The 12,721-nt window shown below is 45.0% G+C and overlaps 1 protein-coding gene across 3 annotated transcripts in view; it reads right to left on the bottom strand.

Moving 5' to 3' along the window:
- LOC137484706 (uncharacterized) overlaps positions 1-11,289 on the bottom strand; it is a 32,001-nt gene extending 20,712 nt beyond the window's left edge. The window contains exon 1 of one of the 3 annotated variants that reach the window (XM_068208776.1): positions 11,164-11,289. In XM_068208776.1, the coding sequence (XP_068064877.1) occupies positions 11,164-11,271 (108 nt within the window). In that variant the 5' untranslated portion in view covers positions 11,272-11,289. Of the gene's footprint in view, positions 1-1,028; positions 1,249-10,910; positions 11,031-11,163 lie in introns of those variants that run through there. The other 2 variants (XM_068208777.1, XM_068208778.1) reach the window with 2 other exon arrangements.
- Between the last annotated feature and the right edge of the window lie 1,432 nt (positions 11,290-12,721).

Genomic DNA, 12,721 nt, shown 5'->3' on the forward strand with positions numbered 1-12,721 from the left:
TTGCTTAGTTATTAGCTTCCCCCATCTCCTTTTTTTTAGTCTTTATTTGTAATTATTTTTCAGCTTGATCTCCAAAACAGTTCCCATCAATTATGAGAGTACCCTGCTTGCTGAGGGGTCTCCCTTGCCCTCCCAATATCCCTGTCCCAGCACAAACCCACCTTCTGCACACATGTATGTTCTCCTTGCTCACTGAGCCCATTCACACAGAGAAGCTCTGAACGGGGTTCAGTGTGGGACTCAAGCTGGGCTGAGCATACATTTGCTTTTATTACATTTATGGTACCAGAGCAGTTGCCCTCATGTTTTTAAACAAGGACCTAATACTTCTTGAAATGAGTGCAACCTGCTGGATTTAAGCAAAACCAAACCCACATTTTTTAACAGATGCTCTGTTATTTTAGTGGTGGGCAGCAGCAGTTCCACCACATGAAAGTGATTATGGATGTGACATTTCCACTCTACAAATCCCATTTTCAGGAAACGGACTTGTCTTGTATTCCTTCTTGGCCCACATCAGACAGCTTCACAAGGCCCTGTTTTCACATTTATCTCTGAGTTTTCTATTGTTTTTAATAATTTGAAGGACATTTGAAGAGAACAAATATGCAGGTAGGAAGGGAAGGAGAAGACAAGGAAAACAAAAGAAGAAGAAGAAGAAGACAAGGAAAACAAAAATACTGCTAGAGGAGAAGGGGAGGGAAGCAGGAATGCAGTTCAGCAATTAGAGCAAAGAATGCTAAGTCTGAATGAGACTTGACTTGGAGGCCCAAATGTGCCTCAGACTGCAGACATGCTGTTCTCTCTTATTCTTCCCATATGTGACTCTGCTGCAGCTCAAACATCACAACAAGACTGCTGGGAAGGCACTGCTTTATTTCACTGGAGAACAGGCAACCTTCTCCTCACTTCCTATGAAAATAAGAATAGTCGGGAGTGGGGGGGTGGAATGTTTTCATGCCCTTGGATGGAGGCAAATAAGTTCTGCTGGGATGGAAAGAGGCTGGCAGGGCTCAGAGTACCCTCACCTGCTGTAGGTCTCCAGGGCCAGCTCCCAGAGCCTGCCTGTGGATGCAGCATTCCCTGCAGCAGCTTTCCAAACCGTTAGGCAGGCATGGCCACAACAAATCCCTGGGAATCAAAGCAGCTGCAGAAGAAGTGGCAGGAGAAGGTCAGTGATCTCATTAGAGCCAGGAGGCCAGGGCCCCCAGCCACAGCGAGGTCCCAGCTCCACAGCTGCAGTGTGTTTTGATACCTGGCTCTGGCAGATTGCATAACTGCACCATGAGGTCACCATCCCTCCTCCTTGATCCTCGCTCAGAACAGGAGGTGGGGAAAAGGAAAATCACAAAAAAACAAACACGGGCACTCCAACAACCACCAGACACAGCGACGCGCTCCAGCCTCTGTGGAGAACAACAGCCCTCCTCATTTAACTCCAGAGATGCTTGTTCCCAAACAACAAAAAAATGCTTGTTCCCAGGGACACAAGCAGGGGCTGTTTTCTGAACAATCACCCATGGAACAGCCCAGCTTTCCATAGCATGATCAGCAGTATATGCACCCTGAGCATACATTGACATTTTGTGCTTGCCTTCCGAGCACGCGGAGGAAAGGCAGCAGAATGCTCTGCTGCTTTTGGGAGGTTCTGGTGAGAAGGAAAACCAGTTCATCCTCATTAGGCCAGAGATGCCAACCTACACCATAGTTATGAGCAGTGGGCAGATTTTCTGCAGGAGCCACAGACCTTTTTGAGTACCTGATGCAAGATTCCTATATAAGATGAAGAACACACAGCTCTGGGTGCGAGGAATGCTGGCTAATTTAGCTCATTTCCTTCTGCAGGCAGAAGCCAGAGTTGTTTCCTACAGAGGGAGATTCAGAGCAATAGTTAGAGGTGGTCTTAACAGCCCTCTGGAAGAATATGTGCCCCTCTCAGCAAAGGTGGGACTGCAGGAGGCTCATTGCTAACTCAGCTACATAAGGGTTCAGAGGTGAAGTCTCAGAACACTGAAAGAATTCTTCTTCTTTTCCACCACATCACAAATAGGCAGAAGTTTTATTTCTCCCCTTTCAGTTCTGTAATTAGGAAGGAGTTGGATTCACCTACAAGATCTCTTACAAGTTACAGCTATGACCTATATTTTTAGAGCTATAAATGCTTATGATGAATAGTTTTTCTCTGGGCTTGGCAGCTCATGGGTACATTTGCTACCTGTCAGATTCCCAGATTGAAGTTATCATTACAGGAGTTATCCTAGCATTCACTGATTACTCAATAGTTGATGCATGTCAAGGTGCAGACACACTTATGAATTGAATAAAATGTTGGTAGAGTGTGAAATACAGATAGAAATGCTCTGGAAGAGACCTCGGCCAAGGCACATGACATTTTTCCTTTAATTTAATTTATATCCAGGTGCTTTTACTAGAAACTAAGTGCCAGTCTTATTCTGAACTTTTCTCTATCTTGACTGCAGTCCCACATTACAATATTAATTTCCTCCTTCTCATTTCAGTCTGAAAGTACAAAAGCCAGATTGTTTTCCTATCAAATGATTTGAAAAATCTATTTAAAAGATACAAATCCAGTGCTTGGAAAGACCCACTTGACTAGGCAGGGTTCCTTTGGGGACTTGTAACCATTACACCCATAAAGCAGGACTATTTTAAGCAGAAACCTCTCATAAATTTATTGTGCTATGCTCATGCAACAAATGTGATCCATGTCCCTAGGACAGCAGTCTGAACACTGGCTTTCCTCTTTCATCACAACACCAGCTTTTATGCCCAAGGAAGCATACAACGTATCTAACATAACATCCACCAGGGAGTGCTGGAATTTTCTTGTGGACCTTTCAGACTAATCCTTGCAAGGGAGGGGGGAAACAAAGCTAACTCTTGTGACTGGACACTCAGCAAACAAATAGAGATTCTCTAACAAGGATGCAAGATGCCCTATCAAATAAGAGCCTTCATCTACACAAAGCTGCTATCCATGTTCTAGTTTGTTGGGTTCCTTTTTCAGAAAATACCCTCATTCAAACATACAAAAAAATGTAAAGCATTAGAAAGAGAAACAAAGGCATCATTTAGAGTGTCTCCTCAGGCAAATAATCCTGAATATGATGGGACCATGGTAAATAAAAGTAAGGCAGTGTAATGAAGAGTTCAAGATGCCATGGCCGTTTGCTTCGGGGCTTTAATAGGTCACATAGGTCTATTCTCTGCTGGAGCAAGTTCTCATTAACAAAGTGTACACAACATATCATAGAAAAATTAATAGTAAATGATAGGGTTGGTGGGAACTGACAGGGGTGATGAGGCAATTTCCAGAAGATCAATCTGGTTTTCATTTTCTATAAATTGAGCAGTTTAAATCAGCTCAAATTAAAGAGCAGAAAACATGGTCAGATTGTTTTCTACTGCTTGGTAAACAGATGGAATATATAACAAAACAAAAGCTACAGTCCTGCAGTAAAAGTTTACTTGTGGAGTTCAGTATAAAAATTGAACGCCATTAAACAAGTTATGTATATCCACAGGAATCTGTAAAAGTAATGTTCCCAAATTAACTTCATATATATCACCTCCCAAATTCATGAGGGAGATTGAAATAATAAAATCCACAAGCACCGTAGGTGCCCAAAACTGCTTTGTTTTGTTTCGAAAGGACAAGAAACAGGAGAAAAGAGAATTGAAAGGCAATCCCATGCAAAATTTGCTGGCCACTTCCTGGGAAGTAAACTTGGATTTTCAAAAGCAAAAAAAACACATACGTATACGTGTAAACTGGCCTGGCAAAAGAAGAGCTGTTTGTGCTTGGACTTCCAGCTACATGACCCTATTGTTTCATTCAGACACTTCAGATGTTTTACATGCTGGAAGCCTATTGTACAAACATATGGAGAAGAAAACATTCCATATGTGAATGCCAAACCTGCAAATATTCTGTGTCACCATTACCCTGCTGCAGAGCTGTTATCCCAGCCTTTTGGGAACCAGGTTGTTGTGTCACTAAATGTCACTAGCAGGTGGGAGGGCTTATGCAGAAGACATGGGTAGTGATCTTTCAAATGCAAGCAAAGAAAAACCCTCTCGCTTTCATGCACTCTTTTTAGCTGGGCTTCCACGTGAGCGATTGCTGCAGCTGGAGCTGGAGCATCCAGGGGTCTGCTACAGTCCAAGTGCTCATCCTTAGTTTTGGATGGTATACAAACAGCAGCACTTCTCTCCACCTTGTTCTCCCAGGATTAGTCTCCTCTTGTGCACTGTGGAAAGGGAAATTTCCAAGACTCCATCTTTGCCAGGATTTCAGAGAGCAGGATGCTTGTAAATTTTACTTTATTGCTTACACATAAGGAGAGACCATGAGGGCACAGCAGGGAGGGTTGGGAGAAAGCTGAAAAAAGTATCACAGATACTGCAGACAGAGGAAAAACTAAGCCTGGGTTTGTTGTTACAGGGTCCCAGTTTGTTTTTCCTAAATAAATCTGCTTTGCAGACATCCTTTCTTCTTCCCCATTCAAGTTTCAACCAGGAAACCTGGAATAACTTACTGTTGATTTTAGAGGCAAATCAAGTGTTCAGCCTGCTAAGCTTGCATTTAAAGTTAGTCTTGATGAGCAACTCCTTGGGGCCCTTGTATTCAAATAGCGAAGGCTCAGATTTACCTGAAGTGCCCACCCATGCAGATCTGGAGCACAGGAAGAAGTCAAGGGCATGGGCAGCCTGGGCTTTGAGCCTCAGTGCTACCAGTAAAGGCTTCACATTTTCAGTCAAAAAATCCCTTTAATAAAAACTCAATCTCTAAACAGTGGAATATTTACTGACCAAGCCCAGGTGAGAGATGGACTTAAGTAGAATAAATGGATTAGATCTCCCACTTCTAAACCCAAATGAAGCACAGTACAGAGCAGGCACACAGTCCTTGCAAAGGCTGAGTGACCAGCTTTCTGGGATTTGGATCAGGCTGGACTTTCAGAGGCATGTCATCCCAGAGCTCCTGTACCCAGGAAGCTGTCACTATTGGCCTCCTTAGCACTTGACCCTAGCTAAGTCCTGCTACACCCTAACAGAATAAAAAAATAGAAATACTACGAAAACAGATCAGTAAGAGATGGATGAACTTCCAAAATCCCTTCCTAAGAGCTGACAGTAGTTCTGAATGGAGGCTTGTGGCAGCCCATTTTGTTTAGCTCATTTGGTGTTGCAACGTGGCTGCTAATATAAAGAAATGAGAGAAGTAAAACACAGGATGAAAATGAGATAGTTCAGCAGGTTATGGCTTGCATGTGAAAAATTGCTTTTGTTTTGCCACTTTGAACACCACCCACCCCTGCTTTCTATTGAAGCATAATGGTACTGCCTGTACTCCCCCAGGACCAAGGATTTCACATAGTTTAATGGTTCCTGTAATTAGATATTTGTGAAACTCTGAAATGAAAGGTACTGATGAAAGGTACTGTAAAAGTATTACCAACTCTTCTACCATGAAAGGGCTCCACCCAAACCCAAATACAGATGTTGTCCTCAATGCACATCATTACTAATCCAAGCCAGTAGTACTTATGGCCTGATTTAAATCCTCCTGAAGTCTCAGATGGCTTCTGTGAGCTCCAGTAGGGCTCCAAGAACTCTAGAAAGGAAATACAGGCAAATTAGCCTTTGCTCCTCTCAAAATTGGAACCTTCTTTCCATTGGCAATGATGTGAGTAAGGATATTCAAAAAATGAACCATGGGGCCATTTGCTGCTGAGAGCTTGTAAGAGGACTGATAATGTTCTTACACTGAGTTTGAAAACCAAGACTGACAGTCAGGCTTCTCCCTACTGCTGTAAAATTGTTACACATATTAATGCAAGCCGCTACAGTGCCCTGCCCCTACTCCACCCTTCTCCTGCCATGAATTTGTACAAGAGGATGACTTTTCTATTTAGTACTTCCCATACTCAAGCAAGTATCTAAATACCACACTGAATGTTTATCATTTATAGATCTGGGATATCAGTGCATACAAAGAACAGTGTGTAATGGCAAGAACTGCTTTACCAGACCTGGTGTAGCTATACTACTGCTGGGTAGCCACTCGCTGGTACAAAATATGCCATGAGTTCCTTTATTTTTTATGAAGAAACAGAGGCAGGAAGAAGGAGACCTGAATATTTTACCACCATTCCTGGTCTGTCACACAAAAAAGCAGAGGAGAGAATAGCAATTATTGGTTACCACAGGAAAGGTTGTTTGCTGGGTCTTTGCAAACCAGTGCAACAGGATTGTTTGCTCCAACCTCTTAGATAGTAAGGAAAAAAAATTATTTCAGCATTTTCACCCCAAGGACGGTTGGTATCTCTACCAGCACAACAGTCTTTTAGCTCCTTCTGCCCAAAGATTACCCACATAATTCCAGAAATCTTCTGCTACTGGCTTGTTTCTCTTACCTTGGCTGCTGCTTCCATTGCTGGCCTTGGTGAAGGAGAGGATTATGGTTCAGCTCTACAAAGAGAGAATCCCCTGTGCTGTGCAGGACTTGAGGCCAGCCTTGTCCATCTTCTCAGCTTTCAGCTTCTTCAGTGCTTCCGTAATTAGAATTATCAGGACTAAAACACTGTAGACATTATTGCTGCTTAGCGTGAAGCTAACAAGCGAGCACCAGATTTATAACACTCTGGCCAGACAGAATTAAAAAAGAGTTACAAATCATTGCCCAGTTCCACGGATATGTACTCCAGGATCTTATTTTGCCAGAGACTCCACGTGAACTTTAGCCTCTAGAAGAAATCCGCCTGCAATTTTCTAATTTAAATACCAGTCAGACCAGTGGCGGGATGTAAACTAACATGCATGAAAAATAAGGGTTCAATGACCCAAATCAATTATGTTTTAAGGGCACTGCTCTGGACTCAGTAGGAAATATTTTAAACAGGAAAAAGAGCTAAATAGGATCACTCCTTGAACTGACTTGGAAATGAGGCAGAAATTTGGTAAATAAGAAGTCCAATGCAACCCAGCTTTGTGAACCAAATTTAGTGGATTAAAAAAAAAACAACCCAAGTCCAGATAATTTTTAGACTCAAATAATGTTTCAGGCTCCTGGGTACTAAAGTGAACAGTGTAGTAAAACAAAGCAATTCTCATGCCTTCCTTGAGCCCAGGCAGTTTAACACCGTTTACTTCCAGACATTAAAAAAAAAAAAAAAAAAGTGGTTTATAGAAACCCTGAAACTGCATCTTTATTAAAATAGAACAACCTGCAGGTCTTCTGTATAAAGAAAAATTAATAATTTAAAGAAAAAACAGCTTCTGAAGTTCAGAACCAGACACTGTGACTGGATTTTTAAAGCACATACACAGAGGCTAGAGAGAAACAGCTCTACTGCTTCAAAATACATGAAGATAGCTGCTCCCCAAACTGGCCAAACATCCAAACTCTCTGCATGGTAAACATCTGATCTGCCAAGATACACTGTAAACACAAAAGGATGAAGTTATAGCAATTAATCAAGATACAAAGAAAACAGGAAAGACCTATAGTTTCTCTGCTCCTCAAGCACAAAGTACTTTCAAAAAAAGTGAAGAGATTAATAGGTATTAAGTCTACTGCCAACAAAACTTTCAGGTTCTTTGAAGGTGCCTTATTTGTCTTGACTGGCTTCATCTCCTGAGACAGAAATACAGCCTAGTGTGCATACCCAGTGCTTTACAGTGAGGAATAAAGCAAAAGCTACCTGGACCTAAAAATCCCATTAAACTTTTACTAAAATAACCCCCACACCTGGCAGCTGCTGGGATTGGAACCAGATGTGCAGTACATCTGGTAAAGAATGGGATTGCTGCTAAGAAATACTCAGCTATTTGAGGGACATATTTTTCCAGTCCAGCAAGGGTCCAGAAAGACTTAGTAAAAGTTACATATTTTGCCCCTACTTTTCTCAAGGCAGTTGCTGACCACTGACATAACTACTGTTGCTAATTTAAAACATTTGAGACCTTCCCTATCCTCCTGCCCCAATCAGAAGTGCATATTTTGCTGCTCCAGTTGCATAATTTACTGATTCAGCTGCATGCTTGGTTGATCTGGTAGGAGACTAGTACAGTAGTTGAGATTCTGGATACATTGCCAACTGTGCAACATGCTTTGTTGATCAGGGCTGTAGAATTTAATAGCTGAAATTTCATACACTTTACTAATCAGGCCACATTCTTTGCTAATTGAGGTGCATATTTTAGTATTGATTTTTTTTTTAATCTTTCACTGATCTTGGGAAGGATCCTGCTCTCTCTGAAACCAGCAGGAATTTTGCCATAGTTCCTGCTGGGTAAAGGACTAAGACTTTCACTAGAGGATCTAGGATTGCTAAGATTTCTTCTCTTAAACAGAACAAGAAAGGCTTGATTTTTTTTCTTTAAGCCAGCAAGTGAACAGAAGAATACCAGATGAAGGATGGCACTGGCATAGAGAACTCCTCCACAGGGATTTGATTAAACAGATAATATTTAATGGACATACAGAGACATAATTTTGACTGTGTTACTCTTTCATCAGGCTAACATTCTTCCTTCAGGATAAACAAGCCGCTTATCTGCACATCTTGTTCCATTTGATACAGACACGCAGAAGGAAACATCATGCACCTTATCTTCAAATTTTCTTTCATTTGATCTAACTCCTACTTTTAAATTGCTGTAGTACTTGGTGAAGGATTCCAGAGAGAGCTATACTTTGCTACAAAACATGTTGCAAATATCCACGCTACCTCACAGCATCACAAATTTTCTCAGATCTTACTGGCAGAGACCACCTTCCTGGATGAAAAGAACAATTCAGTTCCCTGTACCTCATGCAGATTTTGCCCTTGCCAAGGGAGTTTCTGTTATGTTTTTACATTGTTAACTCTAAGCCAGAAGACAAAAAATTTCTCATAAATCGTTGAATACCTTTTTTCAACTGATAAACTGAACTACATTTGAACCACTAACTTAGAGTGGGATGTATATTTCTTTACTAGCATAGCAACACTATCAGTGTAGCCAAAAAGATAAAAATAGTGACGCCTACGCAGCACAGTGCAGTCCTTGATGAGTGAAGAGCAAGTGCAACTTACTCCAAGAAATAATAAAAACAGGGAGCAAGAGATGTACACACACGTCTGTTTGGACACAGAATTCCTTGTCACATTGAGGAATATAAGCAATAGAAAATGCTTTTCATTCTACAAAAAAAAAATGTCCAGTATGTTAAGAGCCTATAAACAATGTGATCAAAAGAATAATTGACACAGCAAGAAGTCAGGTCGGGGAAAGTAGGCAGGAGACTGCTGCTTCTTCATTAAGAAGGCAGTTTCTTTTCTATAGTGCTGTTGGTCAATACTTTAGTTCAGTTTCTGCCTGGTGTGAAATCAAACACTCCTGATTTCAGAGTTAGAGAACAATTGAAGTTGACTAGGGAACATCAGAGATAAACTAGTAAAAATTAGAGAGTTTGCTGATGCATTCAGAGTCCCACCATTGCCTTTCACCCCCAAATGCACAGCACACAGCCAGTACTTGCTCCTCATGACTGTACAGGCAAAGGCAGAAGAGAAACAGCACAGGAAGGATGCAATAATTCAGGGAAGCAAGCATGTTATGTAGTTCAATAAGAGAAGTATGCAACTGCATGAAGGTAAGCTCGCATTCTGCAATACAATCCTGACTTGAAAGAGGAACAAAATACAAAGCCCTGCAACCATACAATTCAATAGACCTTGGTAAAGTTAGTATTTCAGGGCCAGAAATGTGGCTTAATTAGGTTCTCACTGTAGCTATCTTCACTAGGATACCAAAGCGAGATAAAGCATCTTCATTTCAACCACAGTCATTGTTGTGTGTTTGTGTGCTGTGGCAGGGAATTACTTTATCAGGCAGAATTATAATGCTGCTTGCCACCAGAGAAGGCAATCCCACACCTTTTTTTCTTTATATATACATATATATGTAACAAGACATAAATGTATGGAATTATATTTTCTTATACTCTAGTGGCTCATGTTTTATAGAATCGAGAATCTCTACCAGAAGTGTCAAATTGTGGTTCTATCAGGGTCCATAGGAAAAGTCCCACTCCCTTCAGCGGGACCAGGGCTGCTCATCCTTCCCAAAGCTCAGAGCGACTGCTCTGCAGCTGCTCCTGGCTGTGGGGTGCTCCGTGTTTCCTCCTCTGCCTTTCCACCGCAGCTCGGGTGCCGCCCGTGCTCAGTCTCTCTCAGCTCCCCGTTCCCGCTTGCTCTCAGCTCTGCCCGGATCCCTGCCCTGGGAGCTGAATCTGTCACTTGCAGAGTTTACCTGCTCTCCCTGCTACAGCCGAGGTGCACGAGAGCGGGGAGAGCGAGCGTGGGGACTGTAAAACAGCACGAGGTATTTGGTTTGGACTCCCCAAGCCAGGCTGTGCCCGTGGCAGGGATGCCTTTGGGCAAGCGTTCTCATTTTGCTGGGAATCCGTAGTCATTGGGCTTTCACCGGATTCGGGGTCCGGCTGTACCGAAGCGGTGGGGTTGATTCGGAGTCCCGGAGCATCACGTCTCGCGGTGCCTTTCGCACGCCGAGGCGAGTCCCCGGCCAACCCTACACCCCAAACACCGAGAGACAGGGGCCGAAGGGACCCGCAGCTGCCGCCGCCACGGACGCCCCGCTGCATCCCTCCTCCCGGTGTCCGACAACAGATCCCTGGGTGCATCCCTCGTGCCGGGAACACCAGCGCGCCCCTCACCCGGGCTGCCGGCAGCTCTGCTGCACCCCTCGCCCCGGCACTCCCGGTCCCTCCCCTCCTCCCGGCGGGGCTCCCGGGGCTCCCCCTCCCCGTCGGGCTCGCCGCTGCCGCGCTGCCCTGCCCGGTGCGGGCGGGGGCCGGTGCCGCCGGTGCCGGGGGTTACCTTGGCTCCCGCCCCGCCGAGGCAGAGCGCCGCGGCCGCCGCCAGGACGAGCCCCGCGCCGGGGCCGCTGCGGAGCATGGCGCGCCGTGCCGAGCCGTGCCGAGCCGAGCCGCGCCGCGCACAGCCAGCGGAGCTGCCGCGCCGAGCCGTGCCCCGAGCGGCGCCGCTGACAGCGACCCCCCGAGCCCGGCCTCCCCGCCCCTCGCCCCCTCCCCCGGCCGCTCCCGGCCCCTGCCCTCCCCCGGGGGGTCACCTGCGGCGCGGAGCTCGGCGGGGACCGGGCGAGGAGCCGCGGGAGCGGAGGGGGCTGGAGGGGAGCGGGAGTAGCCTGGTCCGAGCACCCCTCCCCGGGGTGCTGCATCCTCGGCGGGCTTGGGAACCGCCGGGCTGGAGACAGCTCAGCCCCTGCGAGCGGCGGCGGGAGCGGGCCCCTGCAGGAAAAGTTTCTCCTGCGGGGCCGTGGGAGATGGAGGGGCTGCGGTGCTGGCCCTGGAGAGGGCGGCTGCCCTGGACAGCGCACCCGGCCGCTGCTCCAGTCCCCTGGCAGACCCTGGAGCCCAGTCAGGGGAGTGAACGGTCAGAAGAATGGGAAATAGGAAAAGGGCTCAGGTCTTTCCAAGCTGAAAGCACCCCGGCTTCATTTGAGCACGAAGCAAGGGACGGGAAAGGAATATTCACGGGCATCCTGGAGAGCCCAAAGCACAGGACCTGCACAAAATCCAGCAGTCAGGGTACAGCAGCCACGTAACCTTTCTGAAGGTGATGGGAAGACAAGGGACACTCCTTGTTTCTGATGCAGCTTTCTGTTTTACACTCTCCTATACCCCATTGACTCACACCACATCCTGCAGTGAGTGTCAGACCACAATGTAATCAATGGGGAAAAAATGGATAATACCTTCAGTTGGTGTCCAAGTGGGTGCATATAACAAGTATGAAATTGGAGGGCTGGTGTCAAAGAAAACTTTTTTTCTTCATAAATGCAGTCTTGTGTTGAATGTGTCCTGGCACTGACCTCTTGTCTAGTCCAGGCCCATTCACCTGCTCCATGGGTTTGATGTTCTGATTGCAGAAGATAACGACTGAATCCCAAAGAAGTGAAACAGATCTCCACCTAATCCTTCCAGTGCTTGCGAGGTGAAGCTGCCTGTTAGCCTGAACTAATAAACACCTACAAAAAGTAACAACATGACTAGCCTAAGGCTGAGGGAGGCTCAGGGACAGGACTGCTCACTGCCCACAGGGACCACACTGCCTTCCTGGGAAATGTACATATGCTAATTTAGAAGTAGCCCTTCTATGGAAGGACACATAAGGAATGTCTCGATAGCTTGTTTATACTTCTTGCACTGAAAGCAGAAGATGCAAATAATTCTTTGTGTGATTAATTCTTATTTTACCCTTCTTTTTTTTAGGGCAAACTCTTGTAAAGGGTGTTCCTGGGCTCTGACCTTGTCAGTTACTTACTGTGACTGCCTGTGTTTGAATTTACATTTTGCTCCTCCCGGGTAATATTTCTTTGAGTTACCTGTCAGATGAAAAAGCATATATCAGAGAATTTATAACTACATTTTATCTGTTCTGAATAAATACAAAACCCAGGACACTTGGCATCCTTGGCAGGAAGGTTTTTCTGAGCAGAACACTTCTGCCTGAAGGGCAGTCTGGTCTCTGTAGCATAGCGCTGTGGCACATTGCTTTTCTCAACACTCACAGTTAAATCTCAGGGCGATGTCACCATAAATGTATGTTAAGCTTTAAAAAATCTCCAAAACAAGAAATCTACTTTTTTTCCACATGAGGCTCAGTGT

This window comes from Anomalospiza imberbis, chromosome 18 (genome assembly GCF_031753505.1).
Source record: "Anomalospiza imberbis isolate Cuckoo-Finch-1a 21T00152 chromosome 18, ASM3175350v1, whole genome shotgun sequence".
Classification (NCBI taxonomy): Eukaryota; Metazoa; Chordata; class Aves; order Passeriformes; family Viduidae; genus Anomalospiza; species Anomalospiza imberbis.